Below are 23,841 nucleotides of genomic sequence, written 5' to 3'. Positions count from 1 at the left end.
TCCACTTTCCAAAACAAATTCTAAGCTTGATTCCTGCCCTTCCTATCACTAGACTAGCCCATATACAGATTTGCTGTATCTAGGACTGTCTGTAGGCTTCTGAGCCCCCCAAGCCTTTCTGTGTTAGAGGGAAGCCTTCTAGCTTATCAGTGGGAATGGTAAGCACTAGGTAACCTACCTACCACATGAGTAGTATCTGGCCCAGAAATTGTAGTTTACTGGCTGCTTGGGCAGTTTTTCCATCTCTTTCAACTTTCTGGTTTAAAAGCCTGCATTTACACTTGTTTCCCACCTTTCCTGTAACTAGACTAGCCCATATACAGATTTGCTGTATCCAGGACTGTTTATGAGTAGCCTTCTAGCTTATCAGTGGAAGTTGTAAGCACTAGGTAACCTATCTACCACAAGAGTGGTTTCTGGTTCAGAAATTGTAGTTTATTCGCTGCTTGGGCAGTTTTTCCATCTCTTTCAACTTTGTGGTTTTAAAAGCCTGCATTTGCACTTGTTTCCCACCTTTCCTGTAACTAGTTTAGTCCAGATAGAGATTTGCTGTATCCAGGACTGCTTGTATGCTTTTGAGCCCCCCATGCCTTTCTGTGTTGGAGAGAAGCTTTCTAGCTTATCAGTGGGAGTGGTAAGCACTAGGTAGCCTATCTACCACAAGAGTGGTTTCTGGCCCAGAAATTGTAGTTTATTGGCTGTTTGGGAGTTTTTCCATCTCTTTCAACTTTCTGGTTTAAAAGCCTGTGTTTGCGCTTGTTTCCCACCTTTCCTGTAACTAGTCTAGTCCAGATACATATTTTCTGTATCCAGGACTGTTTGTAAGCTTCTGAGCCCTCCCCCACAAGCCTTTCTGCGTTACAGGGAAGCATTCTAGCTTATCAGTGGGAGTGATAAGCACTAGGTAGCCTATCTATCACAAGATCCAAGTACAGATTCTTAGTTTTAGCACTTGAATTTGCTTATTCATGCTCAGAACTTGTTCAGAACTTGTAGTTAGCACTAAATAAGCTACAAATTGCTACAGCACTCAACCTTCCTCTTTACCTAGAGGAAAACAATTTTTGTACTTACTTTCCTCACTTGCTTAGAGAAAAACAGCTCTTATACTCACTTTCCTCACTTGTCTGGAGGAAAGTATTTTTTTTATTCTGGCACGTCAAAGTGTCAGCTCCCAGTCTTCTCTCCTGTCTATCTGATGAATCTGGGCAACTTGAGAAAGTGTAGCAATTGCCTCATGTACACAGACAACCCTCTCCTCCTACCACCCAACACCACAACCTGTGAGAGATGCACTTATCTAGCCAAACTGAAGGTAAAGCTCTTTCCAACCAAGACTGAACTTGACAGCCAAGAGTAGAAGGTAAACACTTGCACCACACCACACTCATCACATAGTCCCACTAAATCTACACCACCAAAATCCACACATAGAAACACAAAAACATTTGCACAGGCTCTCAATAATAATCTGCTGAAGCAAAAGAGACCTCCAAAGCAGAAATGCAAGCAAACTCTACCCCCAACACAACCCAAATGACACATAGCCAACAGACTCAGTGTGCCAATAAACCACAGCCCATAAAGCAAACCGACGTACCCAACACACTAGTCACAGGTGACTCTATAGTCAGGCACACTGATGTCCCACTCACCAGGCTAAACAAGGAGAAGGTTACTGTCAGCTGCCTGTCAGGTGCCAGAACCCACCACATAACCCACGCACTCAGGCCACTCCACAACAAGTACAAATTTGACTCTGTCATTGTCCATGTTGGTGTGAACGACCTGAGATGCACCTCCCTGGACTACATGAAAAGAGACATGAAAGAGCTCTCTGATCTTGTAGCCCAGGCAGGTATGTCCCTAGCCCTGAGTAGCATCCTGCCATCACCCAGAATGATACCACAGTACAAGGGCAAAATGATTGACTTCAACAATTGGCTAAGCTTCTGGTGTCATTCTAAGGGGATCCAGTATCTGTCTGCCTGGGATGACATGGTCGACAGACCATAATGCTTTGCCAGAGATGGCCTGCACCTGTGATTCCAGATACTGGCTAAGACTCTTGCTGCCTCTATAGTGCCTTTTTTAGGCAAGGTACAAATGACAAATTCACCACCGCAACAGCAACAGGCAAGCAAAAATTGAGGGTAATGCTACTCAATGCTAGAAGTCTGAATCGCAAAATGCACTCACTCAAGGCAGTCCTTAAAATGGGGAACATCGATATCATCAATATCTGTGCAGTGACTGAGACCTGGTCCAAGGCTCTAGAGAGCAATCCCTGCATTACCAGGTTATAACTCATACCACACTTTTTGGCCATTTAACCTGGACCAGAACATCAAAGGCAGAGGGAGGTGTGTCAATATTCATTAAGGATATCCACACCTCCAGGCTAGTTGCGCAGCATAATGCATCCGAGGTTATCCAAGTGCAACTAATTCTGGGCAAAACGGCAATCCAAATTGTAGCTAGCTACAGATCCCACACCATCCCCCAGGATTCACACTCCTCTTTTCTTGATATACTGGAAATTATTAGGGTTCAGCCAAACACCCTAATAATGGATGATTTTAACTACCCCACCATTAACTGGGAAAACTACTCATGTACCAAATCCTTTGATCAAGGCTTTCTGGAATTCATAAATTCTAATGCCCTGGATCAGCTTATCAACACCCCCACCAGGGGCAACAATATCCTAGACGTAGTCATTACCAACATGAGTGACTGGTGTTCCACACCTGAGGTCAACTCCTCATTGGTCAGATCCGACCATAAACTAATCACCCTAGATATCCGCATCCCACCCCCACCCACCATTAAGGAAACTACAGTAAAACATTTCTCCAAAGCCAACTTCATGCTTCTTAAGACAGGAGTTGTGAACTTCATGACACCCATGCAGATGGACAATACAGTTGTGACTGCTGAATCCTGCACAAATGCACTCTATAAGCATTTACACAAGTGCATGGGTCGTACTATCCTAAGCAGAACCAAGACACTATCCTACAAAAAAAGGAAGCCAATCTGGTGGTCGCCTGCCATAAACAAACTCTACAACAGAAGGAAGAAACAGCTGCAAAAGAGAGTAAAATCCCATGAGTGAAGGAGCTCTCTGGTCAGCCTCAGTAAAAAGCTGAGATCCCTTATAAGATCCTCCAAAGCTAGCTATGAAAACAAAATCACCACTGATTCTAAGGGCAAACACAAAGCATTCTATAGCTATGTCAAGAATCTCAATGGCAACACCCAGATCTGCTCTGAGTTACAGCACAATGGCACGAATATTACAGAACCAACTGATATTGCCAACATCCTGGCAGATAGGTTCAGTGCTAACTTTACCCCACCCCCACCCCCTAAAGGGCCCATATCTATATAGGAAGAATGCAGAGTCCCTGTAATCACATCTATGAAGGTAAAAGCTGCACTCTCTAAAACCTAAAACACAGCATCCATGGGACTGGACAGCATCCCAGGCTGCGTTTTACATGAACTTCAGAACAAACTGGCTGCCCACCTAAGCACCATGTTCAATCATAGTCTCATGTCAGGCTTTGTGTCCACTAAATGGCGCACAGCAACAGTTATCCCACTCCACAAAGGGGGAGCCACCACTGATCCTGGGAACTATCGCCCTATTAGCCTGATGAGCCTGGTCTGCAAGGCCATGAAACGTATCATCATGGAACTCAGAAACAAAGACATTGGTAACCTCCAAACTCTGGATCCCACCCAGTTCAGGTTTGTGAAACGCAGATCATGCCTTCTGAACATGATCGACTTCTTTCAGGCAGTCACCAAAGCCATAGATGAGGGTAAGGTGGTTCACACAGCCTATCTTGACCTCGCCAAGGATTTTGACACCATCCCCCATTCTGGAATTATAGCTAAACTCACAAAACTAGGTATAAATCCCTACATCACAAGATGGGATGCCAACTGGCTCACTGACAGAACCACACTGTAAAAGTTGCAGACTCCAAATCTGACTTCAAACCAGTGACAAGTGGAGTACAACAGGGTTCAGTCCTGGGACCTCTCCTGTTTGGTATCTACTTCTCTGAAGTACAGGCTAACACAGAAGGCCTCTGGCTAATGAAGTTTGCAGATGACTGCAAACTAGGAGCCATAGTCGAGTCCCCAAATTATGTTGATATTATACAGAAGGGCCTTATTTAGACAGATGCCTGGTGTCAGAGGCATGGCCTCAAGCTCAATGCCAAAAAGTGCATTGTCATCCCCTTTGGTAAAAACTCTGTACCCATGAACTACTGCATAAATGGCAGTCTACTTAACACCGAATGTGTGATAAGAGACCTTGGGACCCAGGTGGACAGTAGTCTCTCCTTTGATAATCACATCACCACAGTAGTCAGAAAATCTTTCTATGTGGCACACCTCATCACAAAAGGGTTCTCATCCAGGAAAAAAGAGGTCATTGTTCCCCTCTACTTGGCACTCATTAGATCCATTATAGAGTACAATGCCTCTTTTGGAATGTACCTCACAAGACATCTGCAGCAGCTGGAAAGGCCACAGATGTACCTCACAAAGAGGATTATTGACCTCAAACAGATGCCCTACACTGACCATCTCAAACAACTCCAGCGTTACTCTGTAGCATATTGCCTACTCCGATGAGATCTCTGCTTAACATATAAAGCTATGTTAAACCCAGAGCTGTTGGACATGCTATAACTAAAGAAATCCCAATCCCTCTGAGCTACATGCTCTAGGGACCTAAACCTTGTCACCACAATAAACAGGACATGCTGGAGGGATAGATTCCTGTCACAGTGACTTCCTATACTCTGGAACAAGCTACCCATCTATGTCAACCAAAGTTCCTCATTAGCACTCTTCAAGAAAAATCTTGATGAGTGGATGGGAAATAGGAAATACACCCCGGGGATAACTTCTGTGGGTCTGCTCGACAGGGGCACAGTAAATTAACTTTCTCGGGTGGCATAAGCCAGAGAACCTTGTTGGCTAGGCTTACTTAGGCCCTTGGGCCAATAGCCTAGTACCTACCTAAGAACCTGTAAGAAAGACCTCTATATGAACTCAATTACATGCTAAAGAATCTGGTCACAGCAGACTGGTCTGATCTCTGGAGGGGACTTCAGCAGTTATAAAGGCAATACACATTCTTGTTGTTAGTGGAAAAACAAGCTAGATGGCTAAACTACTCTTCTGGGGGAAACCATCGTTTAAGATGCATTTCATAAGACAGATATGCTAGATAGTTACTTATCAGAACACTCACTGATATCTTTATATAATAATTTCAGCTACTGAAGGGTCATCTCATGGACTGAGATGGACAGATAGACACAATATAAATGGATAGAAGTCTTCCAGTGAAATGTATTCCTAGAGGTGGCAGAAAAGACAACAGCAACTAAATCACTGCGAAAGCAGAAGGTACTGAGCTGGTGGGATGGAGATGAGGTAGCACTTTTAGTAAAGATTATAGCAACAGAAAGTAGGAACAGAAAAAAATGGAAGGAAAAAATCATGGAATTGGAAATTTAACTAAAGGTAATCCAACAATAGGAGCAATGCTCTGATACTTCAAGCATGAATGCCACAAAATGAAGGGCTTTTCTTAGGAAAAAGGTACTTCATCTGATAAGAAACTATACAAAAGTGTAAGTGTTGGAAGATGTGGCATCTGGTGAATAAAAGGAGATGCATAGCAAAGTATGTAGCGTGGTGCTGTAACAGATGGAGTAAGGAACAAATGATCACGGAGTCCAGAGCAGAAAGAAGGCATTACTTTTAAGTGTAATGAAATTACAACTAACTTTATCTTTTTTATAAATCACTATGTACAACAAGAGAAACAAATGAGGAAGCTGAGGATAATACCTCCAAATATTTTTTGACTCAGCAAGAAAAACAGATGTTGGAAGCTGACATCAGTTTAGAAAGCATGCACAGGACTATTAAATGTATTAAATGTGGAAGGCCTGCAATCCTCATGGTTTTCTTGTAGATTTCTAGGGAACTGGATAAACAGGGTTAGCCAAAATGTTAATAGAAGAAGAAGTAGTGATATAAAAAGAGGGAAAAAGTGTTACTTATAGTATTAATGCCAGAACAAGTACACTACAGAAAGGAAAATAAATGTATTTGATATAGGTAATTATATACCTATGTTGATTATCAAGATGGACACAAAGATTCTAGAAAACTTGTAACTAATGCCTGGACCAGGTATTTCTATGAGGTATACATTCTCGTCAAGCAGTTGCTCTTTAGAGGTTAACAGCGTGTAAATACGTAGTGAGCTCTTATACTTTATGCAGACAATGCTCTCTCTGATTTGCAAAAAGCTTTTCAGTTTACAGAATGGAAGTTTATTTTTATGACCTTATAGAACAGAAAGTTCAGAGATTTTTTTAGCAGGGCAACAGCCCTATATCATAACACAACAGCTGTCCTATTGTCTTATGGTTAGAAGAAGCCCCATCTCAGCATGGTATAAAACGTGCTTACCCTTTCACCCCAAGATTATATCTTAGCTATTAAAGAGTTCTTGGTAAAAGTTCATCTGAAGCTACAGAGACTGGGAGGCAGAGGGACAAGAAAGGAAGGTCATTGTTATGACTTTCAGCAGATGACTGCATTCTCATTCCACATCCCATGGATAATACAGTACCACATATGTTAATCCTACTCAAAGATTCTAAAAGGTTCCTAGGTCTCACTTGTAATTGTAATAAAACAGTTCTAGCTTGTTTGATTCATGATAAAGGAAAGGGTGCAGTAGAGGTCACTGAAGAAATAACTTTCCCCAAATACTTATGACATGGAATAGTGCCAGTTTATAGGATACAGTGTAACTAAAAACATTAAACACCATCTAGCTATGAATCAGTGAAAGTTCAAGGCTACCAAGTCTTGCAACCACTGCACCTTGCCAGTTCCATCTCTAGACCGCATCTCCCTGTTATGGATGAATACTATCCAATTATCTTGGCACCACATGTAGGGTGATAGTGTAAATTACTGCTTTACCTATGGAGGAGTCTATTCCTCAGGTGAAAGATTTACTGAGCAATGAATCTCACTCTCTAATGTGCTGCTTGATCTGCCGAAGAAGGTTAAAATCCCTTGTTATTGCATTTGTGCGACTGTTTGATTTGTAAAGATACAGGAGATCCTTAACTACTGGGTACCCAGCTGTTCAGAAGGCAAGACATAGGTCTCCACTGAGGAGCCTACAAGCCACACAAAAGAGGGACAGTGCTTCTGATATTTGCTGGTAGCTTAGAGATTTTAAGCTAGTTATCCAATGTCAGGAACCTCTTGGGTCGATCTCACTGTTTGATATGTCTGGCGAGGTACATCCCTGGGCATTTTAATCTATAGTTGAACTAATCAGTGTTGAATAAGGGGGAAGTAACATATTTAGATCCAGATGATATTCTCTTGGTGATCAGCAGTGTCAAAAAGGATTTCCTAACAGCCACTGTTACATAATCACCAAAGGACTATGAACCCAAGTCCCAAGATGTCTAACTACAATTTCATTTTGAATTGTTAATGCTATATGCTGGGAAGGATGGTTGTCTGCATTTTGCAGCATTTAATTTAAGCCAATTTTCACTGTACCAGGCATTTATAATTGGCATGTATTACTGTATGTTCCTATCAGACAGCTTCTGTGTGTCAAAAGGTGGATTTAGCAATGACTCCAATACTGTAGTGATCTGCATACCTGGTCAGCAATAGGACTTGTTTTTTAGTTTATAGGTCAGATAAGTAAATACTAAACAGAAACAGTTCTAGCACTGTACCCTGTCGGACACCACTGGTTACCTTCATGTTTTCTGACATTGCCTGTGGCACTTGAACAATGTGGGCTCTGTCTTTTAGCCAATTTTCCAGCCAGCTTACCATATAAGCGTCTGTTTGTAATGCATTTACTTTTTTTTAATTACGCCAGCATAGGAGATGCTTCAAATGTCTTGGCCAAATCATAGTAGTCTGGGTGTATAGTTTGACAACTTTCAATAGCTTATATTGCCTTTTTGAAGAAGGTTGAATAGGGTCTTTAGATAGGATCTACCTATTGTATTAGATCTATCTTAATGAGATTATTAATGTCTACAGCAATCAAAGCCTTACAACTGAAACTTGACAGGTTAAAGGGCCTATAGTTTCCCAGGTTTGCACTGTGGCAGCCTTTGTAGAGTGGCATCATCAATGTTATACTCCATACTTCTGGGAATAAGTCTATTAATAAAAGTTAAATAGCCTATAGAAAAGTTCCACCAGGGCAGGCTTAGGACTATTTAGCAAATACCCAGGTATGTTACCTGCTTCCATGTAGGAGGCGTCCTTAGTCTTGGCCAGCACTTCCAGCATATGTTATTTAGTGATGATGAGGGTGGAGGTGAGAGATACAGGCACAGTTTGGCATTGAATAGTCATCACAGGATGAAATATGCACTAAATGCATTTGTTAGTGCACTTTCAATGTCCACTAAGTCTGAAAAGATTTTACTATTTAGTATGAGTTCTGTATATTGTTGAATGTTGTTTCTTAGTTTTATAGCATAATCAGACAAGGATTTATCACTGGGATTGTCTTCAAATGCCAGCCTGAGTTCATAGGCTTCCTTAGTAAATCGAATGGTCTTTTTTAATTATTAGTCAAATTCCTAATAGTTTCCTTGATTTGGAGCAGTATTTAAATCTGTTGCATACTCTAATTAGTTTTTTTCACTTTCATTGTGGATTTTATTTATGTTAGAGGGCCACTATTGTGGTTTACTTTTAAATTTCAAATTGTATTTGGATCCAGATGGGATTGCAAATTATATACTTTCATTTATATGGGTATAAAGCTCCTTTGAGAATATTCATTGTGGATTGGATAGCAAATTCTATACTTTCATTTATATGGGTATTAATCTCCTTTGAGAATCTTCATTGTGGATTGGATTGCAGATTCTATACTTTCATTTATATGGGTATAAAGCTCCTTTGAGAATCTATCTGACTCTATCTGTTGAGGGGATGTTGCAGGTTTTGTTGTTATAAGTGAGCTTCTAGAATTTATCATACAATCTGAAGTGATTTAAGCACTTGAAATCTTGGAATTCTAATATATTTGTTTCAGGGGATTAGATAGACTAAAGGAAAAAGTTCCTCATTCATAGGATCATAGACTAGTACTAGGCTAACTGCCCTTGTGGGCCATTTTAAGCCTAGACAATTACCCCATGTAAGAATCAAACTCTGCACTTTGTGTCTGTAAGGTAAACACTTTAAACATTATACCAGCCTCCCACTAAAGAGTCCAGGGTGATGTGTTCATAGGTGAATACTAAATGCTCTGAGGGGCCGTTTTAAGCTTAGCCAATAACCCAAGGACAGAATTAAACCTTGGACCTTGTGTCTATGAGGTAAATACCTTACCATTATGCCAAACCCACCCTGTGTCTCAAAATGTTCTGCAAGCAAGGCATTTAACAGACTAAGCTACTGAGAATATTGTATCAATCAGACAGTAAGTCACTAACGCAGTTTTGCATGATGATACTACATTTGTTGGTACCAGTTGAAGAACATTTTGTCCTTCAGTTGGCCTAACAAAAAGATGTGTGACTAGGATGAGGCAAAGCAGGCTGAGACACAAGAAGCAAGGTGTTAGGGAGTTGTGACTGGAGGGCACTGATCAATCGCTAGTACTAGCACTTAAATGAATGCCATTAGTGCTTTTGCTGTCAGGAATGAAACATAGAAGTGGATTTGGTTTCCTCCTGAGGTGAAGAGTACAACACTAGAGAACTAGAGAACCAGAGAACTTTTTTCCTCCTTTGTTCATCTACGTAGAGTTGAGGGGCACAGACTGAGAAAATGAGAAGAACAGAAATGGTTTGGGCTTGGAGGACCAAACTAGGAGAATGAACATTTTTTCCAAACAATTTATACTTCAGGAGCACCAAACTTGGAACGGCACTGGGCACTAGATTAGACAACTACAACTCTTCTAGTTAACAATCTGGTCCACTGAGTTTTTATTTATTCCATCTAAAAATGTATGTGGACATTCCCTTTGTATATATATGTGTGTGTGTGTGTGTGTGTGTGTGTGTGTGTGTGTGTGTGTGTGTGTGTGTGTGTGTGTGTGCTTGTGCGTATCTCTCTCTCTCTCTCTACATATATATATATATATATATATATATATATATATATATATATATATATATATGGATCTGCTTCAGTAGATCGAATTAACAAAATTCCAAATTTGAATTGTTGAGACAAAAAAGCCGAAAGTTCAAAACATTGAAAACTTAAAACAACGAAATGCATAACATCGAAAACACAACTGCAGATATTACTAAACACACCAGAAGCCATATACACTGGTCTGAAAGAAATACAAAAACGTCTCTACCACATATCTAAAATTTATAAACTAAACAGTGTTTAAAGCAAACCACTTAAATCACTGTAAACCACAGTTTCATTGAAAAATATAACTATATCCGTTTTATAATTTACAAATTACAACTTCAAATCTTTTGTTATAGCTGCTGTTACCGCCCTATATTTGGAATGATCTCACCCTTTTTTACTTACATACCCAGTGTTTTTCACTTTTAGAGCTGTTTCAAAATCATTGGTTTATCCATGTCAGACAAAACTGCACTATATTTTTTAAACCTAACTGTTGTATATGAAACACCGATACTGCTGGAAACGTAATACGTAAATTACTCTCCGCTACTTGGATATATGTAGCACAAAATATTAAAGTGATACTGCTACTTTACATGTAGCACTATGCAGACTAAAGGATGAATTACATAACTGAAACTATTTTTTACAAATATAATTGTTTTTAATATTTATACAGGGGGGCAAGCCTCCCAACACCCTCTTCAAATTATACATTCCAACTCTGAGATTGCACTGTAGTGAGGAGAATGGTAGACTTCCTGATTCTGAATTCACTGAGATCTGCACAGAAAACATAATTGTACTTTTGGTCTTCTGCAGTTTCATGGTTGTGAATATTTGTTGTTTTCGTCTCAGCAATTTCAATTTTGGTGTATAGATAGATTTTATATGTATATATATATATATATATATATATATATATATATATGTATATACATATATAATTATATATATGTATATGTATATATATACATACACATATATACATACAGAGAGAGAGAGAGTTTGTGTGTGTGTGTGTGTGTGTGTGTATTTGCAGCTTTACATACACACACACACACACACACACACACACACACACACACACACACACACACACACCTGGTTTGACCAGTTACTGTCATCTGCATCATTTTGTTTTTTTATATTAGGCATATTAGACAATGATGATAAGTCAGGATACATATGGTTTGTACAAGAAGAAACAGTCACAGTTGTATTAAAGTTACAGCAGTACTCACTGCAGAAACAGCAGATCTTAATATTCTAAAATGTTCCTTCTTACCTGAAGCCAGTTTTCTTGAATTGCTGAATATAGTATTGTAACTCTGCTTCTGGAAGAATATGACTTGGAGGAGGGTTTTCTGGGCTTCCAACTAGCAAACCTCCTAAAAAGTGCCACGAAATATATTTATTTTCAGCAATCAAATTAATCAGTTTAGCACATAAAGTATTTGACAAATGTTTATAACAACATCTACAAACAAGAATGAGAATAATTTCAACAAAAGACAATTGAATTCTGAGTTACAAATTAAACAAAAATGTGAAATTTTAATGCAAAAGCTGAACAAATTGAAAAAAGTATTTATTATCCATCTTCACTCATTAATAAACTGACCGCTAGACAAATTGATTGATTTCAATGAATCACAATGACAACAAGCAGCAAAAGGAATAATTGTAATATTTATAAAAGAAAGTACATCCTGAACCCACCGCTGGATTTAGGTCTGGGTGCAGTGGCATGTGCCTTCCCTTTTTTAAAACCATAGTACAGCCTGGCATAAAAAAAGAAAATGCTTTTTTTTGTTGTTTTATTGAAATCATAATGGTACATTATTCATTTCAATCTACCCTTGCACTTTTTTCCATATGGTGTAATTCATAGTTACATCGGAGATGCAACTGGAGGTACCAGTCAGATGATCTAATCCTTATGATCCTGAATAGCTCCCCAACTGTGTCTCGAATTGTAGTTTAAAGAAAGTTCATATTGTAGATAGGTCAGAGTACTGTGTGGAAAAGGAAAAAGCTAAATTTTGGTCATCTTTAAAGCTTCATTAGTACTGAGTTAGTATTGATTTCATAGCAGCTAAGCCAACAGGGCAGACTTTTCATTAACTTCTTTGATCTTGATCAAGACCCAGCAATTTACCAGTGTGAACAGCAGGTATGTGTACTGACTGTGAGGTAACTGTTTATTTATTTATTTTTGTTACACTAAGCAGCTCTTACAGAAAATATCCCATCAAAATGTTTCAGTTGAAAGTATAGCTCATTTTGATGCAGTGCATTTTCCGTAAGAACATTATTCTTTTTAATTTTTTTTCAAAAATATACATTTTCATATCTGATGCTAATTTATACCTGGACAGCATTTTTTTCCATTATGAGTGTGGCAAGCAGGCAAAACGAGGAACAGTTATTACTGAATCAAGGAGTTTAATATACTATGTAGTACACCATGCTTAGAAGTCTCAAAGTGACCTTTGACTGGAATGTGTGTTTTAATACAATATGCAGTACTACAGATTATCTCCTTCCAGTGAAAAATAAGTATTCCCATGTTGCTGTCCATACATACAGTTTTTAATTCAATTTTGTGTTTCACCTTTGAAACGAAATGAGGCAGTATTTTTTTTTTTTTTTTTTTTTTAGCTTAAACTGGATTTGTATTAGAAAGTGAATATCAGAAGAAAATTTGCCGGAAAGGTGTATTAACATTTCAAAGAACTTATTGAATATAGACTGATATTTCATTAGTTAGTGTTTGAAGTGTGAGCTCTCCTTCCCTTCTTTGATAGTTGTGTCATATATCTGATATTATTTCTATTTGTTTCTATAATGCCACTTCCACTTTAGTAATTTTTAATGAACTTGCATAGACATTGAGCCGGATTTACGAAAGCTTGCACGAAGTGCAAGAAGAGTGTAGGAGCTCAAGGAGGCAATATGTCTGCCATGCGATCCAGGTACAGCCAGCAGGGGGGCGTGCATGAGAGCTGCTAAAACTACTCTTGCACGGACAGCATCATGGTATGCAAATTACCTCATTTGCTGCTGAAAGCTATGCAAATGAGGTAAATTTGCAATCCAGGAAACACTAACCTGTCCGTGGAAGATTAGTGTTATCTGCAGAAATGTACTCCATTGGTAACGGAGTACCGTTCTGCAAATAGCTAAACGGAGCTATGACAGCTCCAAATAAAGGATGCATACAGTTGAGGAAGCATGTCAATGGCCAAATATAAGGCCATTGGCATTTATAAATGTTTAAAATTATTATTAAAATCTAACTTTTTTTCCCCCGATCTCCGATGTTTTAAGCGTAGCGCAGCACTGTGCAAAGGTGAGGCGCTTTAAAAAGCAAGAAAATAATTTAAAAAAAGCCAAAAATAGCCATTTTCACTAAAAAGTTTATCCTGCCATGCAGGTGAATGGCAGGCTGAAGACAACATGGCCACTGAGTAGTGGTTGCTAAGGGGGGGGGGGGCTCAGTGTGAGAGATGTAACCATGCATTAGTAGGCAATACTATGCAAATGAGGATATGGATAGTGAATCCCAATTTTCCCCAGCATGTGAGCCACGTCCCAAGAATGTAAGTGTAGGAGTAGGTGAGTAGTAGAGTAGAATATAGGTAACATTATGAGGGGGTGTGTCAGAAAGGCTGTAAGCTTATTGGAGCACAGTTTCTTGTGATTGCCCTGAGTTGCTCAGGATTGCAAGAGGCATGTCTACAGTTGTCCCTTTTGAAAACCAGAAACCAAAGGCATACGCCGTGAATATATCTGAAATTTCTTGCAAACGTGCACACAGCGTGTGTGCATGTGTGTGCTCATGTGTGCTTGTTTGAGCGGCGTGGCTCTGGGCGGAAAATGAAAGGGAAAAGGAAGGAAAAGAAGTAGTAGGAAGTTAACCAAGGAGAACTAGCAGAGCTGCCAAGTGAAATATATCAGAATCAGCCAATTACACATGTAGCAGACTAGCCCAGCCCAGCACTTTAAACTCAGCAAACAGCATTCTTCCCTGTTTTTTCCAAAGAACTCGGCAACACTGCAGTATACAAAGAGGGAAAGCTTAAAAACTTTAAAGTCAAACAAAATGTTAGGGGCTGCTCTTGCTATCATAAGCCAACATGTGCAAGGTGCTGATGGTGGTGATGTTGTGAATGCTGCTGAGCAACCCACAGTGAGGAGAAGGAGAAGAGTGTACAGACTCAGGGTAATCTACCAGGGGCTACATGAGCTGGAGATAGTGGAGCGCTATAGGGTGGACAGAGACCTCCTGCAGCAAATTGTTGAGCTGTGCCAGCCACGCCTCACACACAGAACCAACAGAGGGGAACCCATCTCAGTGGATACCAAGGTATGTGTTGGCCTAAGAATACTAACTACAGGTACTTTCCGGAGACCAACTGGTGATATGATGGGGATTTCAAAGGCATCAGCATCCAGGGTACTGCCCCAGTTCCTGGATGCCATATCAGCACATGTCGGTGAGCACGTATATTTCCCCAATTCCCGTGAGGCATTGGCCAACAATATACATCTTTTCCACCAAATAGCAGAATACCCTAGGTAGTGGGTGCAATAGACTGCACACACATACACATCAAATCAGCACCCAGCGAGCGTGGTAGGGTCTACATCAACCGCAAAGGCTTCCCCTCCATCAACTGCCAGGTCATGTGCGATGGCCAGAGCATAATAATGAATGTCTGTGCTGGCTGCCCTGCAAGTTATCATGATTCCCACATCTGGCATCTGACTCAGCTGTACCAGAGATTTGCCAATGGGGACAGCCCTGATGGTCACCTAGTGGGGGATGCTGGATATGCACTGGAGCCGTGGCTGATGACACCCATCAGAAATGCACACACACCTAAACAAGAACTCCATAATGAGGCACACGCACAAACAAGAAACATAATTGAGAGTGTGTTTGGGATGCTCAAGTCATGGTTCCAGTGCCTGGACACATCTGGTGGAGCCTTGCAGTACTCACTAACTACATGTACCCATACTGTCATGGTATGTTCCATGCTACATAATATGATCCTGTGGAAACAGCTGCAGCAGGAACAACATGGGGCAGGGCCAAACAGCCCCCCACCATTACCAAGGCCTGCACAGGCACAGCGTGACTCAGAGGAGGAACAACCTGAACTTGCCCCAGTAGGCAGAAGGAGGCATGCCCAGTATACCCTGGCCTTGGCAAAGAGGCAACAAATAGCACATACACTGACTCAGTAGGAACCCTGGAAATAACATCTCTCTCTGACTCGCACATACAGTAAAAGGGATGCCTAACTTGACACTACCTGTTTTCAAACATGTATAGGGAGTGTAATATCTGCATCCGACATAGGCAGCCCTGCAGCACCACCTGAGGCATGAGTCCCTATTTTAAGCAATATAAAGCACTGCTAAGCAAAATTTATCAGTATTGAGCATATTTAAATACAATTGCATGTAGCTGCGCACCACGCTATCCAGCGCAGCATCGGGCAAAGTTGGGCAATGTTGGGCAAAGTCGAGCAAAGTCAGGTAAACACGCTCACACCTGTTTTACTGTTCCTTAACCAGTCAGGTCTGCCCAGCAGGAAAATAAAAAGCAGTGACAGGGCTCAAACTCAGGATACTGTGCACTATAGACACAGTACTGTACCACTAAACCATGACAGCATTTCACTAGCACAGACACAACTTAAGTCACTCACACATACTAGTTGGGGGGGGTCACATACCAAACAGTCACAGCCAGCAGGACAATTGTAGACAAACGCAAACACAAAAAAATGCTGTATCCTGCCTTCTGAAGAGGCATATGAGTAACCTCCCCCCAGGCCTATGCAGACAGATAACAGCAGGCCAGACAGTGTGATGTGGTTTGGGTAGGCTATGAAGTCACAAACTAATATGAGTGTAATTGGAAGCTAAGGTCTGTAGTACAGTGGTATGCCTCAAGCCAGTACGACAGGCAACAGTACAGACTGAAATGGAGTACCTGACATAGCAGTGCAGGCCTAGCAAATGTGTGTCAGGTGTACCCCTCATCCTATGTACACCCACAGTAACAATCAGGTGTGCCCCCCGGGTAGAAATGTACAAATAATAGCTGTCCCCCCTGTATGTAGAAATGTTGATAAGTCTATGCAAATTGACTCATGGAAGCCCTGCAGGCATAGCGTGCTTCCTGTCAATGTACAACACAAAGGAGAGCCCTGAAGTAAAAATCAACTTGATTTTTCACACACATATAGTACATATGCCCGTAGTGGGCATGCTCACACACACAAACAAATTTAGCAAATTTCAGTCAGCAACATACTGAAAGGTCATACTGGGCATGCTCACATACTTAAACAAATGAAGCGAATGTCAGTCATCAACATACTGAAAGGTCATACTGGGCATGGTCACACACTTAGGCCATGTCTGAGTACAGCAGTGGGCCACACATATCTGGCAGTTGCAGTTCTTTTGCCAGACACTTGTCACTGTTCACCAATCCTGCCTTGCGCACACAGTGATATGAAAACAGACCCATATAATATATTGGACCCCTGTAATAATCAAACTATGTACTACAAGTACTTAAGTTGTTCAATGAAAGTGAAAATGCAAAGATCATCAATAAATCTCTGATCAGTATCATCAAGAAACAATAAGCACTCTTAACATTATCCAAACCATGTTCTGGTAAAAATATTGCCAAAGAGTCCATAGAGAACCATGAAGCTTTCTTTCGCTATGTCATAAATATCAATGTAAACTCATATATGTTCTGAGTCAGTGCAAAGTGTAAATGAATACATGTACATGACTGACATTGCCAACATCTTGTCAGACAGGTTCATACATATTTACCCCCCCCCTCTCACTGACAAAAGGTCCCATTACCATACCTGGAGATTGTAAAAACCCAGGAATCACATATACAACGGTTATCCAAACACGGCGTCTATGAGATGACATGGTTTCCCTGGCTGTGTCATATGTGAACTCCAAAACAAACAGACCCTGCACCTGAACAGTCTGTTGAGACTCACCCTCTGTACAGGATATGAAACTGTTGAATGGGTTACAGCAACGTTTGGCACACTCCACAAGTGCCGGTGCACAACAGACCATGGGAACTATAGTCTTATAAGCCTAATAAGCCTGATCTGCAAGGCCATGGCGTTCATCATTATGGAACTCATAAACAGAGCTATTGGGAGCTTACAAACACCCAACCCTACCCATTGTGGTTTGGTCAGGGGCAGATCATGGTTCCTAAACCTGCTAGACAGTTTTCAAGGCAGTCACCCAAGACATACATCAATGAAATGAGCTCCATACTGCCTACATAGACCTTGAAAAGCCCTTTTCCAACATCCCACACACATGTCGTATCCACAAAATCAACAACCTGTGCATAAACACGTATGCCATCTGATGGATTGCCAACTGGGGCACAGATAGATCCCACAAGGTAAGAATTGTGGTCTCCTGTTCAAGCTGGTAAGAACTGCTGTCCCCATGGCTCAATCCTGGGACCCCTCCTGTCTGGTGTATACTTTTCAGAAATACAGTCAAACACACGGGGGCTATGTTTAGCAAAGTTTGTGGATGACTGCAGAAAGGTTGTCATAATCAATGTTTGGGACAACAGAGACATCCTTAAAAAGGGTCTCAGTCAGAAAGATGTGGTGTCAAAATGATGGCCTCCAGCTACAGTCATACAAATACCACATAGGTGCCAACACCCTAAATATGGAGGTAATAATAAGGGATCTATGGACACATGTGGATAGTCATCTCTACTTCCAGAAACACATTCACAAAGTGGTTAGAAAATCATGCTATGTGTTCCCACAAATTGCCAAGGTCTTTGCATGTAGGTCAAAGGAGGTTCCCTCTACTCATCAGCCATCAAACACATCAGACAGTATCACAGCACACTTGCGATGAATCTGACTAGGGACCTTCAGCAGCTGGAAAGACAACTGAATTACTTCAACAAGAGGATTACTGGCCTCAAACAGTTGCCCCATGCAACAAGACTGAATTTAACTCGATCTGTACTCTGTTGCATACTGTCGGCTCAGGCGATCTCTGCCCAACAGACAAGTCCATGTCCAATGCAGAATTGATGTACATGCGTTAGCTGAAGTAAACCCAAGCTCACTGTGCCACATGCTCTAGGGACATCATCATCACAACAATAAATAGAACATGTTGGAGGGATATATTATTAACTCACAAACTTCCCTTGCTTTGGAACAGTCTCCCAATCTACATTAAGCTGAGTTCCTAACTGACACTCTTCCAGAGAAGCCTTGATGAGTGCATGTGAAACTGAACTGTCACACCATGGATCACTTCATCAGCTCTGCTACACACAGGCCTAGGGAACTAACCCCATGTGTGGTGATAGCTGCACACTCTGGCCATATTAATATGTGCCTTCAGGCAGATAGCCTATTACCTACCTATGTACTTTATATATATATATATATATATATATATATATATATGTGTGTGTGTGTGTGTGTGTGTGTGTGTGTGTGTGTGTGTGTGTGTGTAGGGGGAACACAGTACAATAAGCAAAACATGGATGGGCAGAGATGTGTGTAAGAGAGTGACCATGACATGGAGCCATTCAGGACTGTCCCACCCAGCACACATCCCAATGGCACAAAAGAAATGAGGTGCACATCTCACCCACTGTACATAACAGCCACCAGTATCTGTAAGCATTACAGTGTATGTGGTCCATGTGCCTGCTGTACAACATGACTGTACAATGGAGTAAACATCTACTATCTGTAGGCATGTACCTGTCGCATAGGTTCATAGATATGTAGTAGACTATTTCACGAAGGCATATATTAGCCTAGGCAAGTTGTGCAGCTTTCACCACCCCATTGGGTAGTCTACCAAGCCCTTGTTCTAATAGTTAATATCCTAAGCCCCTTTCTAGTGGGGCTGCTAATGTGATGACTGGCGTGAATTGTCTGTTTCCCATCGACTCATCAAGGTTTATATTGAAGAATATCAGCAAGGGGCTCTGTCTGATGTACATTGGGACTCTGTTCCACAGTAAGGCAAGTGTCCGGGATGGTACTCTATCCCACCAGCATGTTGTATTCATTGTTGTGATGAGGTTCATATCCCTGGAGTGTGTAGTGCGACTCAATTTTGTTATCCGTAGATGGAGCATGTTCAACAGTTATGTGTTGGACATGGCTCTGTATGTTAGGCAGAGTGTGCCTCTGAGTAGGTGGTATGCAACGGAGAACAGATTTAGTTTTACCAGTTGTGTTGCACAACACAACTGTTTGAGGCCAGTAATCCTCTTGGTGAGGTACCTCTGTGGTCTCTACAGCTGCTGGAAATGCTTAGTTGAGTACATCCAAAATGGTGCATTGTACTCAACGATGGGTCTGATGACTTAAGAGTAGAGGGCCACCACTACCTCTTTTGATCCTGATGCAAACCCTTTGTTGATTAGGTGGGCCACATAGGATTTCCCAATCACTTTGGCAACATGGTTATCAGAGGAAAGATGACTATCTACTTGTGTCCCCAGATCCCTTATCATTTTGTCAGTTTTAAGGGGATAACACCTATGTGTTAGTTTGTGGGTACTTTGTTTTCACAGAAGGGGATTACTACGCATTCTTCCACAATGAGCTTGAGGCCATGATTCTGACAAAACACATCTGTCTCATAGAGTCACTTCTGGAGAATATTTGTGTCATCCAGGGAATCTATTATGGCAAACACTTTACAGTTCCCAGCAAACTTAGTCAACCACAACCCTCCTGTGTTGGCATGTACTTTTGAGAAGTCTATACCAAACAGGAGGGAGCCCAGGACTGAACCCTGGGGGACACCAGTTGTTACCAGTGTAGAGTCTGACATGTAGTCAGCAACTCTTAATTTGTGGGATCTATCTGTGAGCCAGTTTGCAATCCATCTTGTGCTGTATGGATTCATGCCCAGGTTGGTGAGTTCATCTATGCTACCTGACTGGGGCATGGTGTCAAAGGCCTTAGTGAGGTATAGGTAGGCTGTGTGGAGCTCATTTCAATCATCTGTAGAGTGGGTTACTGTCTCAAAGAAATCCACCCAGTTGAGGAGGCGTGATCTGCATTTGACGAAGCCAGACTGGGTGTGCTCAACTATGTGAAGGTTCCCAATGTCTTTATTGTTTACTTCCATTATGATTGGCTCCATTGCCTTTCAGATCAGACTCGTCAGGTTCATAGAGTGTGAATGCCAAGGGTCTTTTGTGGCCCCACTCCTGTGGAGTGGTAAGAAAGTTGCTGTACAACATTCTATGAGTACATATCCTGTAGAGAGCATGTAGAGAGAGGTGTAAGTATCCTTGATAAATATGGATGCATCCCCACCCTATGTGCTATGATCCAGGTTCTGATGCTGGAAGGTATAGAATGGGTAGTATCCTGCTAGTGCTGGTGTGCTTTCTGGAGCCTTGAACTAGGTTTCTGTTACTGCACAGATATCAATATTCTCCATGCTGAGAAGTGCCTCGAGTGTGTGCATCTGCAGGCTGAGACTTCTGGCAATGAGTAGCATTTAGCTCACTTTGTGGTTATTTGTGTTGGTTACGGGGTTTGGTTTGTCCTGAGTGACCGGTGTTCCACACCTGAAGTCAACGCCTCATTGGTCCAATCTGACCATAAGCTAATTACCCTACATATCCACATTCTGCCCCCACCCCCCATTAAGGAAACCATATTAAAAATTATCTACAAAGACAACTTCATGATTCTTAAGACAGAAGTGGTGAACTTCAGGACACCCATGCAGATGGACAATATAGTTACGACTACTGAATCCTACACAATTGCACTTTATAAGCACTTACATGAGTGCATGGATTGTGCTATCCCAAACAGAACCAAGATGCTATCCTTTAAGAAAAGGAAGCCAATCTGGTGGTCCTCTGCCATAAAAAAGCTGCACAACAGAAGAAGAAACTGTTGCAAAAGAGGGTAAAACCCATGAGTGGAGGAGCTCCCTGGTCAGCCTCAGTAAGAAGCTGTGATCCCTGATAAAATCCTCCAAAGCTAGTTACGAAAACAATATCTTCACTGATTCTAAAGACAACCACAAAGCATTCTATAGCTATGTCATGAATCACAATGGCAACACTCAGATCTGCTCTGAGTTACAGCACAATGGCACTAAATATATAGATCCAATTGATATTGCCAACATCCTGGCAGATAGGATCAGTGCTAACTTTACCCCCCCTCTCACCCATGAAAGAGCCCATCTCTATACCGGAAGAATGCAAAGTTTCTGTCTTCATGGCTGCACAGGTAAAAGCCACTCTCCAAAGCCAGGAACACAGCATCCATGGGACCAGATAACATCCCAAGCTGCATTCTATATGAACTACAGAATGAACTGGCACCACACCTAAGTACCATGTTCAATCATAGCCTCACCTCAGGCTTTTTGCCTGCTGAATGGCGCACAGTGACGGTTATCCCACTACACAAAGGGGGAGCCACCACGGACCCCGGGAACTAGCACCCCATTAGCCTGATGAGCCTGGTCTGCAAGGCCATGGAACGTATCATCATGGAACTTATAAACAAAAGCATTGGCAATCTCCAAACTCTGGACCACAACCATTTTGGGTTTGGAAAAGGCAGATCATGTCTCCTAAACCTGATAGACTTCTTCGAAGCAGTCACCAAAGCCATAGACAAAGGTAAGGTGGTTCACACAGCCTATCTAGATCCTGCCAAGGCTTTCAGCACCATCCCGCACTCTGGAATTATAGATAAATTCACTAAACTAGGTATAAATCCTATGTCACAAGATGGGTTGCCAATTGGCTCACTGACAGAACCCACACTGTGAAAGTAGCAGACTCCAAGTCAGACTTCAGGCCAGTGACAAGTGGAGTACCACAAGGTTCAGTCCTGTGTCCTGTCCTGTTTGGTATCTACTTCCCTGAAGTACAGGCTAACACAGAAGGTCTTTGGCTAATGAAGTTCCCAGATGACTGCAAACTAGGAGCCATAATCGAAACTACTAATGATGTGGACATCCTACAAAAGGGCTCACAGAGACAGATGCCTGGTGTCCAAGCCATGGCCTCAAGCTCAATGCCAAAAAGTGCATTGTCATCCCCTTTGGTAAAAACTCTGTACCCATGAACTACAACATAGGTGGTAGTATACTTAACACTGAAAGTGTGATAAGAGACCTTGGGACACAGGTGGTCAGTAGACTCTCTTTTGATAATCACATCACCACAGTAGTCAGGAAATCCTTCTACATGGCACACCTCATCACAAAAGGTTTCTCATGCAGAAAAAAGAGGTCATTGTTCCCCTCTACCCATCACTCATTAGATCCATTATAGAGTACAACACCCCTTTTGGTATGTACCTCACAAGACATCTCCAACTGGAAATCCCACAGAAATACCTCACAAAGAGGATTAGTGGCCTCAAATACATGCTCTACACAGACTGTCTCAAAACACTCCAGCCTTACTCTGTCACACATCACCTACTCAGAGGTGATCTCTACCTAACATACAAAGCTATGTCAAACACAGAGCTGTTGGACAAGCTCCACTTAAAGAAATCCCAATCTCTCCAAGCTTCGGCCCCAAAACCCGGACCGAGATACAAAAGGAGGGGGTATATCCATTTTCATAAAGGATACCCACACATCCAGGCTAGTGACACAGCACGAGGCCTCAGAGACCATCCAAGTGCAACTAACAGTGGGCAAAGCTGCTTATCATATCGTAGCCTGCTACAGATCACCTACCTTATCTCAGGACCCTCACTCAGCATTCCTGAAAACACTTGAAAATATAAAGGTCCTACAAAACACCATGATATTAGGAGATTTCAACTACCCAAACACTGACTGGGAGAATTACTCAAGTACAAACTCCTTTGCCCAATGCTTCCTAGAGTTTATAAACTCAAACGCCCTGGAACAGCTGGTCACCACACCCACTAGAGGTGACAACATACTGGACCTGATCATCACCAACATGGGGGATCAGTGTTCCACACCAGAGGTAAACCCCTTGCTGGTAAGATCAGATAATAAAGTAATCACACTGGACATCCACATCCCGACCCCACCCCCAGTCAAGGAAACCACTGTGAAAAACTTTTCAAAAGCAAACTGCACACTTCTCAAGACCAAAGTGGAAAGTTTCAAAGCCCCCGTTGCTACAGGATAATGCTATCCAATCCACAGAATCCTTTACAAGTGCATTATATGAGCATCTAGATGGATGCATGGATGAAGCCATCCTGAGTAAAACCAAGACTCACTCCTCCAAAAAGAGGAAACCAGTCTAGTGGTCCTTGTCCATAAATAAGCTATACAACAGAAGGAGGAAACTACTACATGATAGAGCAAAATTCCAAAAAGGCATCAATGATCATTATTAGCAAGAAACTACGATCGCTCATAAAATCATCCGAGGCCAGTTTCTAAAGAAAAATTGCCAAGTAATCTAAAGTTAACCACAAAGCCTTCTTTAGCTATATCAAACATTTAGGTGACAACTCTCAGATATGCTTTGAGCTACTACAAAATGGCAGAAAATACACTGAA

At 41.5% G+C, this 23,841-nt stretch overlaps 1 protein-coding gene across 2 annotated transcripts in view; it reads right to left on the bottom strand.

The window, feature by feature from the left end:
* The window catches only part of EPHX2 (epoxide hydrolase 2), a 3,146,492-nt gene that overhangs the window by 325,618 nt on the left and 2,797,033 nt on the right, over positions 1-23,841 (bottom strand). For both annotated transcript variants that reach the window (XM_044062350.1, XM_044062351.1), the window contains exon 15: positions 11,504-11,606. In XM_044062350.1, the coding sequence (XP_043918285.1) occupies positions 11,504-11,606 (103 nt within the window). The remainder of the gene's footprint in view (positions 1-11,503; positions 11,607-23,841) is intronic.

Source organism: Protopterus annectens, chromosome 2.part1, assembly GCF_019279795.1.
Source record: "Protopterus annectens isolate FY-2018-M chromosome 2.part1, PAN1.0, whole genome shotgun sequence".
In the NCBI taxonomy this organism is placed as follows: Eukaryota; Metazoa; Chordata; order Ceratodontiformes; family Protopteridae; genus Protopterus; species Protopterus annectens.
The sequence above is the reverse complement of the archived record's forward strand: the minus strand, read 5'-3'. Positions and strand labels throughout refer to the sequence as shown.